The sequence below is a fragment of the Equus caballus genome, chromosome 2 (assembly GCF_041296265.1).
Source record: "Equus caballus isolate H_3958 breed thoroughbred chromosome 2, TB-T2T, whole genome shotgun sequence".
Lineage (NCBI taxonomy): Eukaryota > Metazoa > Chordata > Mammalia > Perissodactyla > Equidae > Equus > Equus caballus.
In genome coordinates, this window is record NC_091685.1 from 16,729,322 (window position 1) to 16,751,714 (window position 22,393).

Sequence of the window (22,393 nt, forward strand, 5' to 3'; positions counted from 1 at the left end):
ATTTCCCACGCAGGGTTATTATGCACCATTGTCCACTCAGCATCTGACTTGGTTGAATAGAGACCCAAACCTTCCAGGCAAAACATGTACAACAAATAATGTCATAGCCAGAATGAGCAGTATTCATAGTCCTCTATGTCTGGGGTAGTCAAGGGACAGTGGGCTGGTTCCAGAATCTTAGGGCACAGTTAGTGTCTCTGGCCCATGGAAAACTCCAGCTGCCTTTACCACCCCTTGACATCCTACTCAGGCTCTGCCTCCTCACCACAGTGATGGCAGAGGCCCTTGATGTTGGATTGGGACCTTTGGGGACCCGCTGGCTGCAGGATGACTCTGGAAGTTATGACTCTGCTCCCCCTTTGGCCAGAAGTAGAAGATCCAGTTTTCTGTCCAGTTATAGGAGAAAAATTTGAGTTGGGAAGGATACAGCCATGGACCAGGACTAACGGGAGGAAGGAAAGGGCTCCCCTTCCACCCCTGCTGCCCTTGACCTCCACACCCCAGGGAATCCCAACTTAGGGTTCCCATTCCCCTCTCAGCAAAACCCTAAAGTTTCCCTAAAATTCTCAGAATGATTTAGAAGCTCCCTTTGTTTCATCCGTGGGCTCTCTCTCCCTATTCACCTACCCATCTATCCATCATCCATCCATCGATCCATCCATCCTCCTGTTTATCTATTTCTCCCATCCCCTCATCTAATTGTCTTCCTATCCATTTGTCTTCCCATTTATTTTCATCCTCTTTGTTCCTCCCATTCATCCTCCCACCAATCCATCCTTCCGTCCACCTTCCCATTCTCTTATCCTCCTGTCTGCCTGCCCTCCTGGGCATATATTGTGCATACATCCATTCGTCCATCCAACCAGCCATTCTCCCATTCATCCCATGTCTCTTCCTATCCACTGCTCCATTTTCCGATCTGTTTATTGACTATCTTTCCTTCCATTTTTTTCATTTAATCATCTATCCCCATCTGTCTATCCATGTGCCTATCTAATCCAGTGTCCAATCCGTCTGTCCATCTTCTTCCTGTTCTTCCTTCACTCCATATTTCCTCTTACCCACTGATCCATCTATCCATCCATCCATCCACCCATCCACCCACCAATCTCTCTATGTGACTGTTCCAGGAGTCCATTCTTCTCTCTTCCATCCATCCATTCAAACTCGCCAATTAAGATTAATGAGATAGAGTACCTGATTCAGGGAGCTTATTATTTATTGTATGAATGACCGTATGGAAACACAGCAATCTGCAGAGCAACAGTGAACATGTCATAGTTTGGAGGTGCCTGCTGGGCCCAGAGGAACATCCTGAGGCGTCTGTGCTGCGTCCTCCTGGGGCAAGCTGGGGGTGCTCTGCCTCTCCCTCACAGAGCACTCCTGCCGCAGAGCTTTGTGCCTGGGAAGTGCTAGGCACACGTGGAGGAGAAGGGAAGCTGTTGGTGCCTTTCCCCTGATTCCACAGAGCTCCTGCCACTGTTCATCAGTCTGTGGAGCTGGACTGACCACTTGGGGCAGAGTCAGCCACCCCCCAAGGGCTTTGTAGGCATGGAGCTGGGCACCCCACCTGTGACTGCATGCACAGTGACCTGTGTCAAGGAAGTCAAGGCTTGGGCTCCAGCCTTGTGGCTCCCAGGTCCCTGTCCAGCAGACTTCCTTACACCTTCTGCCCTCTCTCCATTTCTAGCAGCAACTTTGTCCTGGTTTCTCTTCCCAAACCCTAAGATTCTTCCCTGTAGTCTGCCCAGAAGTGTGCTCCGCTGGAAGGGCATCCTCAGTACCCACCCACCATGTTGGTTAATGGGAACCCCGCTGTCATCCCAGCATTTGAGATGGCCAATAATCCTGTTTGATGAGTGTCACTCATCAGGAAAAGCAGGAAAAACCTATTACACATGAGTTGTCTTTTAATTTCCTTTTTGTTTGTTTTTTTAACCAGCATCTCACTTCCTCATTATACCCTCTGTGCCCTCACAGCCCCACACCCACCCTACCCCATCTCCTGGGTACTGCCTCGAATGGCGGCTCTGGCTGCACATCCCAGCCTAAGCACCTGGACAGAGGGATGCCTGGGCCCCTGCCCAGCCCCTGCAGCTGGCAGGGCCTCGACTGGTCTGAGAAGCTAGGCAGGTGCTGCCTCTGTGAGCCCCGGGCCCACCCTGGCCCCCTGCCCTCCAGCCAAACCTGAGTCCGTTCTCATTCCTTTCCAGGGAATCTGACTAAGCACATGAAGTCGAAGGCCCACAGCAAAAAGTGCCAAGAGACGGGGGTGCTGGAGGAGCTGGAAGCCGAAGAAGGTACCGAGTCGCCAACTTCCTCCTCTCCCTCTTCCTCTCCCCTGCCCCCCCCCCCTCTTCCTCCCCTCCCTGAGCCATGCCCTCTCCTCCGGTTTTCCCAGCTACTGGGAGACGAAGGTTAAACTCACAGCATGATCACCCCCACTCTCTGTACACTTACAGTACGTGCTGTGCAGCCGTAGCTACTGTGCATTCCTCTCTGCCATGTGGTGGAGCACCTGGCGCCCCATGGGTGCTCAGTGAATGTATATTGAATAAATTGATACATGGGTAATTACAGTCAACACTGACCGCACACCATGGTGTGTCAGGCATGTTCTAAACACACGCCGTGAGTGATCTCAGCAAATCCTCACAATGACACTGATGGCTCACACCCACACTCACACCTACACGCTCTGGGCCTGGGCCTCACACTGGGCCTTTTAAAGCCAGAGGCTTTCAGGAAAGCCAAAGCCAGAACTTGTCACCTCCCAACCCTATCCCGCATCCCAGCCCTGTACACCAGCAAGAGGCATGTGAGAGTCAGTTTCTGAGAAGAAGGGCAGAGGAGAAGGTGAGTGTAAGGCAGTGGGTCTAGCTGGGTACTGCCCAGCCTCAGCATCCTGGGAGGAGGCCGGAGGGGCTTTGGCAGGTGGACGGACAGGCAGTCCCCCCAGCAGGGGGAGGCCAGAGGTATTCCTCCTGCACCAGGCAAACCTTTGACCAGATTCCCTAAAACCAGAATCAGGACAAAGCGTGACAAAGAAGGGGGGGTGTGTGTGTGTGTGTGTGTGTGTGTGTGTGTGTGTGTGTTTCTGCTTTTGTTTTTCTGATTGGGGGATATATTTGCAGTCTTACAAAAGAGTTAGATCATATTTCCTTTTAGGTGAAATAAATCACCTTTAATGAACAGAACACCATAAACTTGGGGCTATTCCCTCCAAAACAAGGATGTGCGATTACCATGCTTATCGAGAATGTCCACCAGGCCATTTACAGATGTCTCACTGAGGCTTCATAGCTGGTGGTAGAAACGTGTTTAAGGCAAGTAAAGCTCAGACAGGTAAAGGCAGGTGCCCAAGTTCACACAAAAATGCAGGCTCCACGCCACCCGTGCCTGGCGGGCTGGGCAGGGGAGGCTGTGCCCTCCCTGGGTGGGAGTCAGGAGGTTATGACTGGCTGCACACCAAGGTCCTCTGACGGACCCTGGGCTTGTCCCTGCCCCTCTCCCAGCCTCATTTTTCCAATGAGGCAAAAAAGGATGACCACACCCACCTTATTCGAGGACAAAATCAATGCATTCATTCCAGAAATAATTTCTGAGCACCAGTCCTGTTCCAGGCTGTTCTAGGTGCTGGAGATTCCACAGCGAATAGAACATAGTTCCTGTCCTCAGGAAGCCCACATTCTATGGCAATGAACAAATGCGGAATAGGGCAGGGGCGAGTGTGAAGCAAAAAATCAAAGCGAGGGGCTGGGAAGTGTGGGGAGGGGCCTTTGTTAGCGTGGTATGAGCAGAGGGCATGAAGCCCGCGGTCAGGAAATTCAGGTGAGGTCTGTGGAAAGGCTCTCCCGCACGCAGTAGGAACAGCACAGCCCCTGAGGGCCAGAGTCGGGGGAGATGAGGTCAGAGAGAGCTAGGGCCCTGAAGGTCAGGGGGCGGACTTGGCTGTCCCCTGGAGTGACGTCTCTGATGCTCCTAGATCTGACTGCGTGCAGAGGACGGCCGGTAGGAGGCGCGGCTGGAGAGAGTGATCCAGGCTGAGCGCGCCTTGGCCTGGACCGGGTGGACTGAGTGGAGGCGGAAGTGATGGGGTTCTGGAGACACTCTGCCGGTAGACCCGACAGGTTTTGTTGACACACGGACGGCAGGGGGCGAGGCATGAGAAAAAAGGAGCCTAGGCTGATTCGGAGGTTTATGGCCTAAGAAACTGGAAGGATGGAGTTGCCACTTGCCGCGATGAGGAAGTTTCCAGGAGGAACATGCCTGTTAGAAGCGGCGATCAGGAGCATGGCCCGGAAGGGACGACTGCCTCCCGGTGGCCAGGCCAGCGCCGCAGCCCCGCCCCTGACGGTGAGGCCGTTGGGCACCAGCGCCACCGTGTGGCCAGACCCCCTCGGCGCCCTCCTTCCGTCTCCGCGGTCCCAGTCTGGGGCAGGCAGGGCTTGGTGGAGCCTTGGCGGCGATCCCTGCAGTGGCCAGCAGCTCCAGGAGGGGCTTTGGGAATGGGCCATCCGGGCAGGGGCATCTCAGAGCCCTGCAGGAGCCCAGATGTGGGGGGCCTAGCAAACCCCGCGCTGGGCAGGGGACCCTTGGCTTCCATCATTCCTGCACTTGGTACCTCGGGCGGGCCACCGCACTTCTCTGGGCCTCAAAGGGCCCAGAGGGTCTTTAGGAGCCTTCCCCGCTGGGTATCAGGAGATGCTGGTCTCCCCGACTCTCCCTCGCTAGTAGCTCTACCCTCTGACCTTCAACTGTGAAATGCTCACAATGCTGCCTGTCTGCTGAGGTCGTGGGGTACTGGAGATGATGATAGCTAAGGTTCATTGGGTAAATACTATGTGTCAGACCCTCATAATCCTCCCAACAGCTTCATGTGGTGGCTTTTATGACTCTTACCCCCATTTTACAGATAAGGAAACTGAACAGAGAGAGAGAGTAAATTATCCAACATCACACAGCAAGGCAGGGGTGGAGCTGGGATTCAAACCCAGACCGTTTCCTGCTTCTCAAAGCATAAAGTCATTTTTAAACTGGCAGTGTAATAATGCAAGGGTTGTAAACCTTGGTCCTGACTCAGCCACTACTCCCTTTGTTATCTTGGGGCAGCGTTTGCCCCCTCTGGGCCTGGATTTCCCCATATGTAAATGAGGAATGAGACAGGTGAACTCCTGGGGCTGAAGTGGCCCCCCCTGAGTCCTAGGCAGGGAAGTAAATGCTGGGGCAAAGCTCTGAAGTCTGTTTTGCACCCCACATCCCCATGCCTACTCGCTTTCCAAGCCCTGGCCCCTGGCCCTTTTTCATCGCTGCTCCCAGCTGCCAGGAGACCCTGCCCTTGGCCCCACAGACCTCCCTCCACCTGCCAGCCTGAGCTCCATCCCATAGTTTTCGACCTACATCCTCCTGAATGCCCTCTGCTGTCCATCTCGTGCATCTGTCTGCTGCATGCTGAGTTATTGGAAGCGGGAATGCTGGCTTTTTGGCCCCGGGGCAGCTTGGCAAGATGCGGCTTGGAAGCCTGGTTGCACTAGTGACCTGAGTCAGCTTGTGTGTCTGGCCCTCTTGGTCAGTAATGGAATGGGTGCTGGTGTGTCTGAGTGAGGTGGTGGGGCTGGCAATGAACCTGGCGATGGGCCCACAGGACACCAACCCTCAGGAACCTGGCAGGTGGGCCAGGTGTTAGCAGAGCTCTCCTCAGAGTCCCGATGGCTGCCCATTTCAGAGATGGCCAAACTAGACCTGTGGCATGTTCGAGGTGCCCAGGACTGGGTGGGGCTGCCGCACCAGAAGCTAGACCAGGAGATTGGCATTTCAGAGCTCCACTCCCCCACCCTGGCTGGGGGCAGCAGGGGTCCTGCAAGGGCAGCACCTCCCCTGGAGAAGAGCAGCCGGGATGGAGCATGCTTGGCCAAGGCCAGCTTAGCCAAACCTCCACAGGGGCCAGGGCCTGCCACCTGCCAGGTGCCCTACCAGCCTGCAGGAACCCTGCCACGGTGGCAGGTGTGTGTTTAGACTGAGCACGGCCCAGTGCTGCTGGACCAGCCAGCATGGCTGCTGGGTGCCGGAAAAATAGATTTCTTCAGGAGTGTGTTAAGAGTGACCATAATTATCTGAGCCCTTGCTTTGTGCCAAGTGTGCATTTACTCCTCCTTGCAAACCCATAAGTTGAGACCGTCACATTCATTCGACAAAGGGGAAGACTGCAGCACAACAAGGTGCCTTAACTTGCCCATAGAGGAGCCAGCACTGAAATACTGTTAAAAAAAACCAGGAAGCCTGTTTTATTTGCTGTAGTTCAGTCCTAGCCCTACACTTACCTTACTTGAGCAAGTCACTGAATCTTTCTTACCTTAGTTTCCTCCTCTGTAACATGATGATAAGAATAGTGCCAACCTCATCAGATTATTTGAGGACTAAATGAATTAATGCACACGAAGCCCTTAGAAATGAACCTGGTGCAGGGCAGATACAAAGTAATTTTTGTCACTGTGATTGTTTACCAAGTGTCCCCCTGTCACATCCTTGTTCACTGTGATTGTTTACAAAGTATCCCCCTGTCACATCCCTCATCCTCTCAACAATCTTGTGCTGTTGTTATGACTCTCAGGCCCAGCTTGCAGACGAGGTCATGGGGGCTTAGAGAGGAGGAGGCCTGGGGCCAGCTGTGACCCTGGCTCTCCTGTGTTCGCCCCTCAGGAACCAGTGACGACCCGTTCCAGGACTCGGAAGGGCGAGAGGGCTCAGAGGCCGTGGCAGAGCACCAGTTTTCAGACCTGGAGGACTCGGACTCAGACTCGGACCTGGATGAAGACGAGGATGAGGACGAGGAGGAGAGCCAGGATGAGCCATCAGGACCGTCCTCGGAGGCACCCCCGCCCGGCCCACCGGCCACCCTACCGGCAGACTCCTCGCCCGTTCAGGGCCCTCCCACCCCAGAGGCCACGTTTGGCAACCAGGCCCCACGGGGCAGCTCAGTCTCGGAAGCCGAGCCCTTGGCAGCCAGCAGTTGCTCCACGTCCAGCCAAAGCATCCTGTGCCTCCCCCGGCTGGGACCAGCCCCTTCGGGCCCCATGGAGAAGGACACAGGCTCAGCCCTGAGCTCCAAGGCCATGTCCCCGAGAAGGCCGTGGTCCCCAAGCAAAGAAGCAGGCAGCCGCCCACTGCTCGCCCACAAATACTCACTAACCAAAAGCGACTCGTCTCCCCAGCGACATTCACCGGCCCGAGAGCCACAGGCCTCAGCCTCCAGTCCGCCTGGTCCCCAGATGGGCCCTCTCCCTTGCGGGTCTCCAAGACTTGAGCTGTCTCCTCTCACCCCCCGCCCCCTGGGACGGGAGCTGCCCCCTCGAGCGCATCTGCCTCCAGAACGCGAAGGCGCCACAGACCCAGGCCCCTCCAGACACTCACCCACCAGGAGACGGCCTCCAGGCCAGGCCGAGTCACCACCACGGTCAGCACTGCCCGGGAAGTGGGCCTCGGTGGGGCCCGGCAGCCCCTCGGCGGGCGAGCGTGGCCCAGGCTCGGGGCTGGCCCCGCGGGCTCTCTACCCGCCCGCGCCTCTACCTCACAAGCTTCTCGGCAGAAGCCCCGAGACCTGCACCTCCACGTGGGTGAGTTCCTGCCCCGGGGGGGCTGGGCCACTTCTCCCTGGTGGGTGTGGGGCTGCAAGTTCATTCCACCCTCAGACGTCACTCCTAGAGTCAACAGTCCTGCCAGCTCAGTGGTTCCTACGAACTTAGCAAATGTTTATTGGGTACCTCCTATGCCAGGCACCAGGCTGGGTGCCTGAAACCAGTTGATTTAGCCTCAGAAGCAGCAGAGCACAGACTCTGGAGCTGGACTCCCCAGGATTAAATCCGGGTTCTGTGACTCACAAGTGGTGTGGTCTTGGACGTGCGTGTAAATACTTCTGCCATTTCCTCCCACCCCATCCCCATGTATTCTTTGCACAGATGGCACAGCTTAACCACAACCAGCACATCTCCAGCATCCCTGGCACCGGAGCCCTCAGACACACCACAGCCAACACCATCCCTGCCAAAGCATCAGTGACATCGCTGTCTCCATCGCCAACGCTATCTCTGCCATCCTTACACTCCAACACACCATTCCTGCCACCCCATCAGCCTGATGAGTGTTGTCATATCATCAGCACAGTCACCATCACTGTTGTCACCACCCTCCCTGTCACTGCCATCACATCCAATACCATCCCTGTCAACACCGCTGTCATGACCTCCAGCACTGACACCACTATCATGATCAACTTACCTTCACCTTCCGACACCTTTTCTGTCACCATATTGTCATGACCCAACACCACCGGCCACCATCAGCAGCATTGACACCATCACTCAGAGATTCAAGCTCCTAGAGGAGCATGATCTAGGAATCTTTCCTTGATTTTTAAGTTTGGGGTCACATTAAAATTCCTGGTGGTGGGAGAAGGCCAAGAGCCTTGAGTGGGAAATCATGTCCAAGGGTGAAGTTGGTTCAAGACCATTTTAGGAACAGGAGAGGCAGCAGAACCAAGATAGAGGGCCCCCTCGCCGGAGCACCCCCGTCCTCCACAGACAGGCATGCTGGCCAGATGCCTGGAGACTATGGGGCCTGAGAGTGCACACGGTCCCTGGAGGACTGGGGATGGCCCGTTCCAGAGAGGGCACCGGCATAGGGCGTCACCATGGGCAGGGAGTCAGAACTCGGTTCTGACTCAGTCGAGACTTGCTCTGTGATCTCAGGTGGCCCACCTCCTCGCTGCAAGGGCTCGGGGTCTCCCTGGGCCCAGCATGGAACCCTTGCCTCACCCTGTCTTGTTTTCTGACCCCAGCAGAAGGCCGAGTCCCGAAGTCCCTCCTGCTCACCTGGCCCTGCTCATCCTCTCTTCTCCCGACCCTTCTCCGCCCCCCATGACTTCCACGGCCACCTCCCGGCCCGGACAGAGGAGAACATCTTCAGCCACCTCCCTCTGCACTCCCAGCACTTGACTCGCGCCCCATGCCCCCTGATTCCCATCGGTGGGATCCAGATGGTGCAGGCCCGGCCGGGGGCCCACCCCACCCTGCTGCCAGGGCCCACAATGGCCTGGGTCAGCGGCTTCTCGGGGGGCGGCAGCGACCTGACAGGGGCCCGGGAGGCCCAGGAGCGAGGCCGCTGGAGTCCCACTGAGAGTTCGTCAGCCTCCGTGTCCCCCGTGGCAAAGGTCTCCAAGTTCACACTCTCCTCGGAGCTGGAGGGCAGGGACTACCCCAAGGAGAGGGAGAGGACGAGTGGGGGCCTGGGCAGACCTCCCGACTGGGAGCCCCGTGTGGCTAAGGTGCCCGCAGAGCCCGCACCCACGCACTGCCCCCGCACCCCACCCGAGGCCTCGCCTCGGCCACCCCACGGCCACCGAGCAGAGCCCCGGAGCCCCCGCTTGGAGTCCCCACGCACACTGGCCAACCCTGCGGCCTCTGCCGCCCCGCCACTGGACCGCAGCAGTTCGGTGGGCTGCCTGGCAGAGGCCTCCGCTCGCTTCCCAGCTCGGAGGAGGAACCTCTCTGGGGAACCCAGGACCAGTCAGGGCTCCCCGGAGCCCTCAGGAAGTGGGGGGCCCGGGGCACCTCCACACCAGCCCGAGGACAGGGGCCCCCCAGGCACTTAGCCTCTCTCCGACCGCTTCTGCATCTGGCTTCCGGTGTTCGGCAACAGACGTTTCCAGCCAACTTCCTCGAATCATCTCGCTCTCATGGGCTCCCTCTCCCGTCTGTCCGTCTGTCCAGGCAGCTTCTGCCCAGCCCTGATCTGTTCTATCTTCCCACGTATGCAGTTACCTGTGCCTTCTTCTATATCTTTTGTTGCTTGAAAAGAAACAAACACAACACACACACATAAAAAAAAAACCCACGAGGAGGTTGAGGCTGTGAATATTTTGTGCTTTTCCGAGAAAGGGTGTAGGTGGGGCTTCACCCTGGGCCGCTGCGCTCGGCAGCCACCCCCCAGGTTGGCAAGAGGTGGCTATTTGCTGAGGGAAAAGGGATGCCTGGAAGGAGAAGAAAAACCAAGGAACTTTTAAAAATATATAATTAAATGTAAAAGTAAGCACTCCTATGTACAGACATTCATGTTTCCTATTTATTGCCGCTTCGTCCACCCCAGCGAGTGGCCACCCCTCTCTGCCAGCAGAATGGCCAGCGGCCTGAGGCAGAGGGACACAGACAGAGGCAGGGAGACCCCACTCAGCCTCCACGTGCAGGCCTGGAAAACTCCAACTTTCTTTTCCCCAAGAAAAAGAAAATGTTACTTTTCCTAGGATTTCAACACAAAATAATAGGAACAGGTAGAAGGTGAGAGCTGGTAGGTTCCATCCCAGGCTCCAAGATACCCAGGTGGTCTGAGTCATGGGCCCAGCCTGGCATTTGACCCATGGAAATCCCCCTGCCCACCCCCCTCTCGGCCCCCCAGCATCCCCCCTCTGTGCCCCCACCCCCAGCCCCTGGGCTGAGAGAGGAGCCCTGACGCTCCATCTCCCGGCTCCTGAGCACCTGACCTAGGCCTTGCTCTCAGGGCCCCGGCCACAGCCCTCCTTCCTTGTTCTAGAAACTACCCGCAAGGCTGAAGTGGCAGGCCCCAGACCTCACAGGTCAAGATCCAAGGTGCATAGCCTCGCCATTCCTGAGGCCAGGGCTGAGGCTTCCTGTCACGTTTGGTCCCTGGGGTACAAAGGGCCCTGTTTCCTCCACGGCGGGGCCGTTCCAGTGCTCGGCAACTGGACGTTTGCAGAGCCCCATTTCTGGACCTTTTGAAGCAGGACTGTTCCCTCGTCCCTGCCCCACACCCTGTCAGGCCTCCCTTACGCCCAGGAAGTACCCAAACCGTGCCTGGCGGGAACAGCCCAGACCTGTTTTTTGGCTTAAATCTCGTTTAAAAAATTAAATTAAAAAAAATAATAATAATATATATATGTAAATCTAGAAAGAGAGGCTGGTGTTTGACACTTTTTCCAGCCTCCTCAGATTCTCTTGGCTTAAGAGGATTTTTCAGTTGTCCTAAGTCATTTGAATTCTTCCCCAAAGCAATCAGTACTAGCCAGTGCCTCCTTCCTTGTCCCCATTTCCTCCTTCAAGAAGCTGCCCTGCATTTCCTGGGGCAAAAACTTGCTTTGTAAGAAAACTAATGTGACCAGAAATGAAAATCCCAAGTTGAAATATGAAACTTGACTCTAGTCCTGGAGAGGTGGGTTTTTCCCAAAATTATTCCCCAAATTGTTTCCTTTAGTTACAAGGGGGAGAAAGGCTAGGGACCACAGTCATGGGCCACCCAGGCTGGTGCTGACAGATCTGGGACCTCCCAGGGCTGTCCCCGGTCCTCAGCCAGGCCTCATGAATCCTGTGCCTGTAGGGGCTCCTAGCTGTTGAGGTTGTTTAGACAAGACATCCCAATTGGGGAGCGTTGAGGCCCTTCAGCGAGTGCCCCGCGCTCGGCCATAGTTCCCTCTTCCGCCAGTTCAGGACCTTCCCTGCTTGGCCCCTGCTGGGTGGACAAACCAGCCACAGGTCCAGCCTCCAGCCAGACCACCTTGTTCATTTCCCTTTGTCCTGTCTCAGAGCTAAGACACAAAGGGGACAATAGGGAAAGGGCCTCCCCAGGGTTCCACTGGGCTCCAGGGTGCTGGGGGTATGGTTATCAAGCAGTTCCCAGCTGCCCGACCCAGAGTCTGGTGCTCTCGCCAACAAGCCAGGCCTTGACCACATTGGCACTGATTTGGCCTGGCAGGAAGTGGCAAGGAGCCCAGGCCCCAATCACAGCCCACGTCGGAGGCCAAGGCCCTCCTCACCCTCGTCTTTCCACCCTACCCCGTGGGGCTGCCCCAGGACTGGAGCCTTCAAGCACTGAGGCCTGGGAGCTGGATGAAGGGCATTGCTTGAGCCCAGGTTTGACATCTTCCCAGGCAAGATCTTCCAGCCCCAGATCTCCAAAACAGCAGACTGGGGCTCTGCAGGACTAGCCCTGGGAGTGGCCATGCCCTTCCACCCGCCCTGCACCCCCAGCTCTCCTGGGCGTCGTTCCCCCTGTACTCAGCCCACCCACCAAGATTTCCTCCCTGGGAGATCTAGTCGTGGACGGTGTGGCCAGGAGGGGAGAGTCCTCAAAGCCACTTGGGCCCACAGGCACAGGCAGAGGGGACGGAGGCCAGGAGTCACTGACGACCCCTTTCTCAATGATGGGGACATGATGCACAAATGCAATGTGGCCGAAAGGCTACTGCCCCCACACAGGTGCCCAGAGGGACAGAATCAATGCCATCAGCCTGGGTCACGTGTCACTGGACACAGCCCTAATCCCCTCTGCCAGACTCTATACCCCCTCCCCAGAGCACAGAGCCCCCAGCCCACACACACACCTTCATAATTTGGAAAAGGACTTTCACTCTGTGTCCTTCCCTAGGGCCTCCTGCCCTGTTCCCAACCACTTGCGCATTTCCAGTTCACCTGTGATGTTATTGTCCCTGTTAAGGGACGCGGTGGAGAAAGCAGAGCTGACTTGTTGGCAGGGACACCTATCACGTGCTCTGTTGAAACGTGCAGGATGGCCATTCCTTGGTCCAGGCCCGCTCTGGTCCTTGGGGGTTGGCAGTGGCGGGGGAACAAATTTGCCAAGGTTTCAGAGCTAATACTTGCCTTCTGTTGGGGATTCCAAGCCACTTGGCCCCCAGGCCTACCCTCCAGGATGCCCCGCACCCTCGGCAAGCTCAGGGTCATTCTGGGTACTAACCTTGCTCCTCTCTGAGGCTCCTTTCCCCGGGCCTGTGCCCCCCACCACCCCCACCCATGGCTTACACTCTGATCCCAACTACTGAGACCCTCCAGGAGGCCAACAGCAGTGACGTCCCCACTCTCCCACCTCCATCACCTCCAACTTCCAGGCCCAGAAGTCCTTCCACCTCCCGTGCAGGAAAAAGTCTGGAAGAATTCGCTTCCAGATCTCTCTGGCCCCTGCTCCATCCTCACCCCACCGTTTTTGAATAGGAGCAAGCAATATAGCTGATCTGAGCTGCTCTCTAGTCCTTTCTCCAGACAGATCCTTCTTAGAGCAAAGTCCTGCCCAGACAGCCATCCTCAGAGACAGATCTGCAGCACTGACCAAGGGGAAAAGGTTCTCGAAGGTCTGTTCCACAAATTCTGCTTCCATGTCGTGGCTCCAGTCCGCTTTTCATTAGAAGCCCGCTTCGGCACTTACGATCACTTTACTAAACCTAGTGTTAAAACAAGAAGAGAAACGGAAAAAAAGAAACGTGTAGGCAGATGTAAGATACACGCTCTCTGTAAGATAAATATTTGCCTTTTTTTCTAAAAGGTATATGTATTCTGTACGTGAAATTGTCTGTAGAGAGTTCAATGTTTTAAATGGCAATACATTCCAAAAATCGTACTGTAGATATGTACAGCCACCACACTGGATGGGGTAGTTTTGCCTGTAATTTTATTTAAACTCCAGTTTCTACACTTGCATCTTGCAATGTTCATATGGTATATATCAGTGCAAAAGAAAAAAAAAACTCAACAAAAAATCCACGCAGGTCTAAAGCACAGAGTCTGATGTACAAAAGGAAGACAATGCTCAGTATTGATGTGTGTGACCTTTGTTGTAAATTACATCTGTACTGTGAATGAGAAGTTTTTACAAGTATAATAATTGCCTTTATTACAGCTCTGGCTGAGCGTTCAGCCTGAGGATATTTTTTAAAAAAAAAACAGCACGTTGGAATAAATTTGAAAATCCCAACATAGCTCTGCTTGCCTGGCTCATGGTTTTTCTTGAGGGTTGTAGAATGTCAGAGTTGGAGGGACACTTGGTGTCCTTAGGACTTGTTTTACTACAGAGCAATCAGGCCCGGAGAAGGTGAGTGACTGGCTCATAGTCACACAGCCTGGGACTCCTGTGGCCCCCTCGCTCCTAGGCCTGGTGAGGAGGCACCAGATACATCGCCATGTGTTTTGGAGTCTGTATTAGTTTCCTAGAGCTGCTATAACAAATTATCACAAGCGAGGTGGCTTGAAACCACAGAAATTTATTCTCTCACAGTTCTAGAGGCCAGAAGTCTGAAATCAAGGTGTCAGCAGGCTTGGTTCCTTCTGGGGCTCTGAGGGAGAGTCTGTTCCACGCCTCGTCCTAGCTTCTGGTGGCTGCAGGCAATCCTCGGCCTTCTTCGGTTTGTAGCTGTATCACTCCCGTCTCAGCCTCTGCCTTCACATGGCTCCCGTCTGTCTGTCTGTCTCTTCTCCTCTCTCCTAAGGACACTTGTCATTGGATTTGGGGCCCACCCTAATCCAGGATGATCTGATCTTGAGATCCTTAAGTTAATTACATCTGCAAAGATGCTTCTTCCAAATTCAGGTCACACTCACCAGTTCCAGAGATCAGTACACAGGCTTAACTTTGGAGGCCCACCATTCACTGCTCTGCAGAGTAAGACCTGGCATCAGATCATGGCACAGCCACTTACTGCCTGTGTGACCTTGGGCAGGTTACACAATCCCTCTGGGCCTCCCTTTCCTAATCTGTAAAGCGGAGTCTGTTGTGAGGGTTAAATGAGACGGTATACACAGGGTGGCTGACAGAGCCTTGAACACACTAAGCCTTCAACAAATATCCTCTGAGCAGACCGTGATGGGTGCTGGGGTTCAAGGATGGAAAAGAGAGGCTTGAGTGCCCACCTTTTGCATCCAACAACAATTTGCTGAGTGTCCGTGAGGAAAACAGACAGTCCCATCCTCGAAGAGCTTCCCTTCTAACAGGAGAGGCTGTCCTTAAACAAATAATGACATCATTAATGACTCAAAGGCAGTGGCCATAACTGCTATGGCGGAGAGCCCCAAAGCTTTAGTGCAGAGTCTGAGTTATGCTGGAGACCTTTCCTGGGACACTCCTGAGGGCCAGGCGGAGGTGGATGAGCAATGGGGGTCCTCGTGGTAAATGCTCCCTGGAAGTTTAGCACTAAGAACCTAGGACGGTCTCTTCATTTCAGTGACAACGGCATCATCGCTGACTTAGGGAGGAGCCAGCCTAGCACAGTGCCCTATGCATAAGGGGCCCTTCGTAGACACTGCAGGGCAGGTGGTGGTGGTTGGAGAGCGAGAAGGTGGGGAGGTGGCGACAGCAGATCCGGACACCTCCCCAGGGGCCCGGGGTGGGGGGCAGGGGATTGCTGGGGCAACAGCTGAGGGGGCCTGGGGTCCAGGGAAGAACGACTTGAGTGTGCCGGGGGAACTGATGGGAAGGAGATGGTGGGAATCCAGCCACTTGGCCAGGAGGAGGTGCAGACGCCTCTCCCACGGTGACCCAAGGGAAGAGGCACAGGGCAGTCAGTGTGTTTGATTGGTGACAGGAAGTGAAGGGCATTGCTGCCCAGGAATTTTCCCTGTGAAATGGAGTGAGGCCACCTGCTGAGTGGGGAGGAAGAAGTGGCAGGGTGAAAAGTTTGGAGACTTGAGAAGGTGCGCATGACTTTTGCGGGGGCTCCCGGGGGCACTGAGGGCCGGGTGCTGCTTCTGCTCCACCGGGCGGTTTCTCCAGCAGGACTCAGCAGCCATGCCCTGGGCATGGATAAGGCTGCCAGGGAGATTCATCCAGAGGGGCAGGGAGGGTGAGGTTGGACCAGCCATGGGACAGACAGACAGTGGGGTACAGGAGGTGACAGTCTTGGCGAATGAAGAGGTAAGGTTATGGACCACTGCATTCACGGGCTGGGAAGGGAGCAAACGGGGGTGGCTGACACAGAGAAAGGCCAGTGGTCAAGTGACAGGGGATTTGGATGAAAACAGAAAAGAAACAGTTGTGAGTGGTCTTAGCTCATTATTGCAGAGCGAGAGAGCTGTGGATGAAGACGGTGTCAGCCACAGGTGTGAGCACTGAGGGGAAGTGGAGGAGAAGGCCACTGGAGACAAAGAGGCCAGGAAGCGAGCGTCCGGGGTGCTGAGTCGGCGGTGCAGGTGGCAAGTGAGGTCATCTCTGATCGCCGCAGGGCTGGGCTGGAGACGCGGGCTGTGAGCCAGGGTTTATCAGTGGGGATAGGTGCTGTCAAGCAGCAGAGACAAGCAACCTAGGAACTCAGGGGCTGAATGCAACACAACTTTATTTTTTCCCAGGCCATATGTTCAGTGTGGCCGGCAGGGCAGTTCCACTCATCCAGGTCACTTGGAGATGCAGGCTGATAGAGGCTCTGTCTCTGTGCTCAGAGGCAGATAAAAAGACAGAGCTGTGGTACCTTGCACTGACAACCAAACGCTTCCAGCTGGAAACCACAAACATCCCTCCATTCACATTTCCTCGGCCAAAGCAAGTCATATGGCCAGGCCTAATGGAAGAGACTGGGAATATGTAAACAGCCCTAATGACGACCACGCGAGGCTCGGATCTCTCAGAGTCACAAGTGTCCAGGAGATGAGCAGACATCAACGATGCTCTCGGCCTCAAAGGTGCCGGATTTTTATAGGCAGTGAAAAAAATATGGTCTGGCAGAGTTCCCAGAGTGTGAAGATGGCACCTGGCACTAGAATCATGGGGTGCGGGAGGATGAGGAGCGGGCAACAGAGCAGCTGCCTGGGAGCAAGGCCTTGGGGAGAGCCCTGGTCAGCCTAGGCCAGTGGGAAAGTGGCCCAAACAGTCCCAGGAGAAGAAGAGCATAGGATGCGCCAGGCCCCATATCCAGCATTTTACAAACCTGATTTGTAGTCCTTACAACAACCCAGGAAGATGAGAGTCACTGTCCCCATTTTTAGAGGAGAAAACAGAAGTCCCAAAGGGCCTCCACCAGCCAAAGGCACACAGCTAGTTAGAGGGAGTGTGAGGACTGAGCCTAGTAGGACTCTGACGCAGCTCCTCAGGGAACCCTGAGTCCCGCCCTCCTCCTCTTTGCCCTGTGCTCTGGCCCCGGGGGAGCCCTGGGTCTCAGGCTGCTTGCCCCCTTCTGCCCAGGGACCCGTGGGACGAGGCAGGCCCAGGCTGGGGCTTCTCCCCAGCAGCTGCCTGGCTTCTCAGCAGTGCCGTCTGACAGCCACGTGGTGTCCCCGTGCCTGAAGCTGTAGGCGCAAAGACCCAACAGCAGATGCCAGGGCTTAAATTCCTGTACTTGAGAGCATAAAAGTGCATGGGAATTCTCTGAAGGACCAGCCGCCTGTCCTCTCCCACCTGCTGCAGGGCCCAAGGTCCCCAGTCATCCACACATCTCTGCCACCAGATCTCCCACGGATGCTCTCTCGAGGTCATGAGGCTCTTTCCATCTTAGAGAAAAAGGCAGGATGGGGCACACACCCCCATTTCACAGTCGAAGGGTGGACCTCAAGATCACACCCTGGCAAGTGGCAAGGCCAATGACTGCAGCTCCACCTGACCCAGAGCATCAGGAGGGCTTCTGGAGTGTCTGCAGCCACTGAGGCCTCAGCTGAGCTTTGCCTGACTCCCAATCCAGGGTTGGGCTGGGCCTGAAGGACTCGGAGATCCTGTCCTCACCCCTCGGCCTGGACCCTCTCTGAGCTCAGGAGTTAGAGACCACACTCTGTCCTAGGGACTCCCAGGGCCAGGCTGCTGCAGGCAGAACAGCCTCAGAAGGCCCAGCCTGAGATGGGCATGAGCGGAGAGAAGCAGAAAGAAGAGTCAGGGAAGGGCAGGGGGCCGCTGAGGTGGGAGCAGCCTGGGGCTGCACTGCAGGGGGCTCACCCTGGGCTCCTGAGCCCCTGGGGGTGGGGGGGTTATCATCTCATCACCTTTACAGAGGAGGAACACTGGGGCTCAGACAGGTGACACTGCTTCCCAAGGCCACAGTGCTAAGGGGCAGGGCCGGGATTTAAACCTGGGTCCCCATATTCGGGAAGTGGTTGACTTCCTGTGGGAAGAGAATCTGGGCCTTTTTGCTACTGAGCAGCCCTCCAACCCAGGTCGGAGTTGGGGGACCCCAGTATACCTATCCCCCAATCCAGTCAAAGCCTCAGCCACTTCAGGAAGACCCAGCTGCCAACTTCCCCCTTTTGTAGACGAGAAAACTGATGTCCAGAGCCGGGAAGAGCTCGGCCTGAGGCCAGGGCTGGGATTCCTGAACCCTGGGCAGAGCCACCTGCACCACCCGCCCACCTCTCCTCTACCCGAGGTCATCTTCCCGCCTCTCCTGCCCGGCTCTGCCTTTTTAGGAAAGGAAAAGAGCAGCCCTGGTGGCAGGCGGGCGGGCGGGCAGGCGGCCATGCTAATCCACCAGCTCCCGGCGGCTCTGGTTACCGTGGTTTGGGGCCTGGGCAGCCCCAGCTGGGAGTGCCGGCCCAGCCAATGGGTGCCGCCGGCCGAGCCACCCTGCCAGAGCCATACAAGGCCTTGCTGCAGCCCAGTCCCAAGCCAGCATAGGGCAGCCCCAGCGCTGGCACCCGCCCCGCCCGTGAGCCTGCCAGCCCGGCACGTCCTCGGACTCTGCCTAATCCAGCCTGGGAGCGGGCAGGGCTGCAGTGCACGTGCACCAGGCCCAGGGTTCCCCAAGGTCAGGAAGGTGGCACTGCCAGGGCAGAGGCTAGAATCAGGGCAAGGCCCTAGCCAGCAAAGAGGATCCGAGCTGGGGTCAGATCGATGGAGTACAGGCATGGTCCAGGCTGAGCCATGACTCAATGAGATGCCCTTCCATTCCCATCATCCCTTTTGCCTGACCGGCCACCTGTCCTGCCTCTTCCACCTCCAGGAAGGGTCTCCGCAAAGTTAATATCTGGTCTCTACTCCTTCTTGAGTCTCCCCAGGGTCTAAGCCCCAACTGATGGAATCCATCCTGGGGCTAAGGCTGCATGCACCTCTCAGAATGAGGGGTGTCCATTAGCGTGTGCATGTTGTGAGAGTCGTGTACATACATGACCCCGGTGGGCCTCATGTGTGCCCACTGTCACTGCTGTGGGTCTGGGCCTGGGGTAGTGGAAGTAGGTGAAGACAGGCAGGCCCTCCCCAGCAGAGCCCATCCCATCTGCCAGATCAGAGTACCTCTAAGTTGATGCTCCCAAGATCCCTGGAAAGCAGGACATATTGGCCCCATTTGACAAGCAAGCAAATTGATCAGAGAGGTTATTTGCCTAGGATTCAACCCCAGAACAGTCTGACCCTAGACCCCTGTCCCACGCAGACTTCTCTTCCTCTGGGAATTTCAGATCCCGGAGAGACATAGGGCTGCCATTCAGACCAAAGTATGAATGGAGGAGTGAAAGGCATCATCTGCCATAAGAGGACCCTTTGGTCCTGAGTGGGGGAGGGCCTTTCCAGGTCCCTGATGCGCCACCATTGCCCAGGCCATGGCGACGGCTGCCCATGTGTGCAGTGGCCCACGTGGAGCCTCCCCAGCCACCACCGACAATTAGATTCGTCACGGACGCCACTGGGTTCGAGGAGCCTTGTGTGTCCTACGTGGGCCAAGCTGAGTTTGGGGCCAAGACTGTGGTACTCTCCAGAGCCACCCGGCAGGTGAGGGAAACGTGCCGGCACGGGAGGTGGCGGGCTGGGCTGGCACTGGGCTCTGTTTGCTTACCCAAGAAAGGAAGCGATAAATATAGACATAGAATTACTCAGACCTGGCCTGGGAAAACCGGCTCCGAGCCTCGACTTCAGCTCCGGCCCAGTCTCACTGTCACTTGCCCGCCCAGTCCACGCCTGCTGCCAGGCTGCCCCGCCTCCTCCCAGGACTCCCCACCTGAAAACTTCGGGATAGCCCTTCTTCCCCGCTCTCTGAGGGTGGGGCAGAAACTAAGGCCCTGCCCAGAGGGAGCAGGGTGCTTGCCTCAAGTCCCACAGCAAGTTAGAAGCAGGCAAAAGCAAGGGCTGCGCCTGGCATTAGGAGCCATCTTTTCAGGCCCAGGCAGTGCATCAGTCCAGACTCAGTGTCCCCACCTGTGAGAGGGGGGCCCGGTGCCCTCACCCTTCACTTTCCTTGGGCCTGCATGTTGGATGGAGTTAGAGACCAGCCAGCAGAAAGGGGGTGAGGCTGGGGTCTCCTGCACAAGGAGATGCTGGCCCAGCTGCACGTGTACAAATGGCTTGGGCCTCCGGACTCTGGGCCAGCTGCATGGGCTCAAATCCCAGCTGGGCCAGTTTTCAGCTGTGGGACTTTGGGCAAATTACTTAACACATTTATGCCTCGGTTTCCTCACCTTTAAAATGAGGATAATAATTGTTATGTTATAATATAAATATTACATATTGTATAATATATGTTATACACATGGAGTATAATAATAACAGCCTGATAATGGCACCGGCCTCCTAGAGTGTTAGGGAGGATTAGATGAGCTACTCCATGCCAAGTAGTCACACCAGGGCCTGGCACCGAGCGATGGCTCTACAGAGTGATGTTTATTATGATTATTCAGCCGAAGCAGGGGGTGGGGAGGGAGCAGGAACAAGGGGCCTGGTGGGCAGCTCCAAGGCTCCCACCCTGCCAGGAAACAGCCTGGCCCCGACTGTACAGCGCACAGATCTCTGCTGTGCTGGGGCCCCCACAGCAGCTGCCCTCCCTCCCTGCCCTGCCTGACAGCTTCTAGAGTCAGGCAGACATGGGTATGAATGCTGGCTCCACCACTTACAGCTTGTGTGAGCTCAGGAAGTGACAGGCTCTCTCCAAGCCTCAAATCCTGCTTTCATCCCTCCTGGGATTGGTATGACGGAGTATCAGGGAACAGGCAGGAAACATCCAGCTCAGCCAGGCAGATGGGGTCTCCATTCTTGATCTCGTCCTGACCCCCTTCTCTTGCTTCCTTCAGCTTCCTCCAGTGGCTATGAGCTCGGCCCGAGAGAGGCCACACCCAGGTGCACGACCCTCACACATGCAAGGGCTCTCGGGTATGGGAAAAATGCACCAGCCCCCACGTTGTGCATGAGCAGAGGTCCCTGCCTACAGGCCCGTGGGACCCCTGGGGATCCATAAGTTCCCTCCTGCACAATAGCCCCCCCTGCATCCCTCATGTACTCATGCATGTCCACACTGGTGCCCATGACCCCCAGTGCACACCTGCACACATCCATACACATACAGACACATAGGGCACAGCCATGCTCATGTATGCACACCCACGCAGAGGCACAGAGAGAAAGGTACCCGCAGGTGAGTCCCTGCACATCCTCACCAGCACGCACACTCCCACACTCAGGGGTGTCCTAGCCAGGCCCAGCCCTAAGGTGGCCGTCTTCATGGTAGAGGAATGCAGACAGGGGATGCTCTGCCAGCGGACGTGAGGGAGAGGCCCAGGAGAAACCACACGGGCAGGAATCTGGGCAGGCGTGCCAGGCTGAGGCGGGGCCCTTGGGTGCCAGGAACTGTGCCGGGGGGTATGTGCAGACACTCGCTCACTCCAGTCTCTCCCATCACCCTGTGTCCTCAGAGCCTCTGGGACTCGGAGGCCAAAGTGTCTCACAGACCATCCTCCTCCACCCGAGGCAGCAGCAGGTTCTACCTGCCAGTCTTACTGTGAGCCAGGGCCCTGTCTCTCTCTTGGCTGCAGTGGCCTGGTCTGAGCTGTGAGGGGCCACACCGGGTGGCCTTCCTCACTAGGGAACCAGGAGAACCTATGACCACAGAGATCTACAGGATTAGGAGTGTTGTCATTAACTCAAGTCAAAGGAGACGATGGAGACCATGTGGAAGTCACTAGAACTCTGCAGGTGAGGCTCATGCTGACCCAACAGGCACTGTGTGCTAGGTCCTTTGCATCTATTAACGCCCTGAATGCTCACAAAAGGGACCCTACTCCCATTTACAGGTGTGGAATCTGCGGTGCAGAAGTGGAGTGACCGACCCAGGCCCCAGAGCTGGCTGACTCCAGAGTATCTGACCACTGTGTGTGTGGCCTCTGCCACTGGCCACATTTCACACTCTGGTAGGAGGTTTACAGGTGAGGCCTAAGCACTGCTGCCCGCATGAAAGGCACTGTCCCAAACGCAGGGATGTCTGGCCCCAGGTGGCAGGGAGGCCTTCCCGGGCCCCTGCAGCATCAACCTTCTCCACGCTGCAGCCGTGCTCCCTGTGAGTAAGACCACCACATAGGGGGCTCTCGGCCTCTTCTGCCAGTGACCATTACTGGGGACCCGCTGAGGCTGGGTGGGGACGACATCGGACCAAGAAAGGACAGTCCCCAAGGTAGGAACAAGGCCTCTGCAAGGTCAGCCCTGAGGTGGGGAGAGGTCGTTCCCCATCTCCCCAGGATAGAACATATGGCCTCAGAGGGACAGAAGCCAAAGAGTTCCAGAACAGACTGAGCAGGGGGAGGGTTGGCAAGGAGCTCAATGAGGACCTGTCCGATTGCAGAGCTCCTGAGGCCAGAGCTGATGCTGGCGGCCTTCTGTGAAAAGCCCCCAGACCAACTGGGACCCCATGCTCCGGCCCCATCTGTTTGCTGGGTGG

At 56.3% G+C, this 22,393-nt stretch overlaps 1 protein-coding gene across 5 annotated transcripts in view; it reads left to right on the top strand.

The window, feature by feature from the left end:
• The window catches only part of HIVEP3 (HIVEP zinc finger 3), a 469,251-nt gene extending 459,151 nt beyond the window's left edge, over positions 1-10,100 (top strand). For 3 of the 5 annotated variants that reach the window (XM_023632292.2, XM_070248788.1, XM_023632301.2), the window contains 3 exons: positions 2,214-2,300; positions 6,700-7,613; positions 8,834-10,100. In XM_023632292.2, coding sequence (XP_023488060.2) covers positions 2,214-2,300; positions 6,700-7,613; positions 8,834-9,646 — 1,814 coding nt within the window. In that variant the 3' untranslated portion in view covers positions 9,647-10,100. The remainder of the gene's footprint in view (positions 1-2,213; positions 2,301-6,699; positions 7,614-8,833) is intronic. The other 2 variants (XM_023632308.2, XM_070248798.1) reach the window with 1 other exon arrangement.
• Positions 10,101-22,393: the final 12,293 nt, after the last annotated feature.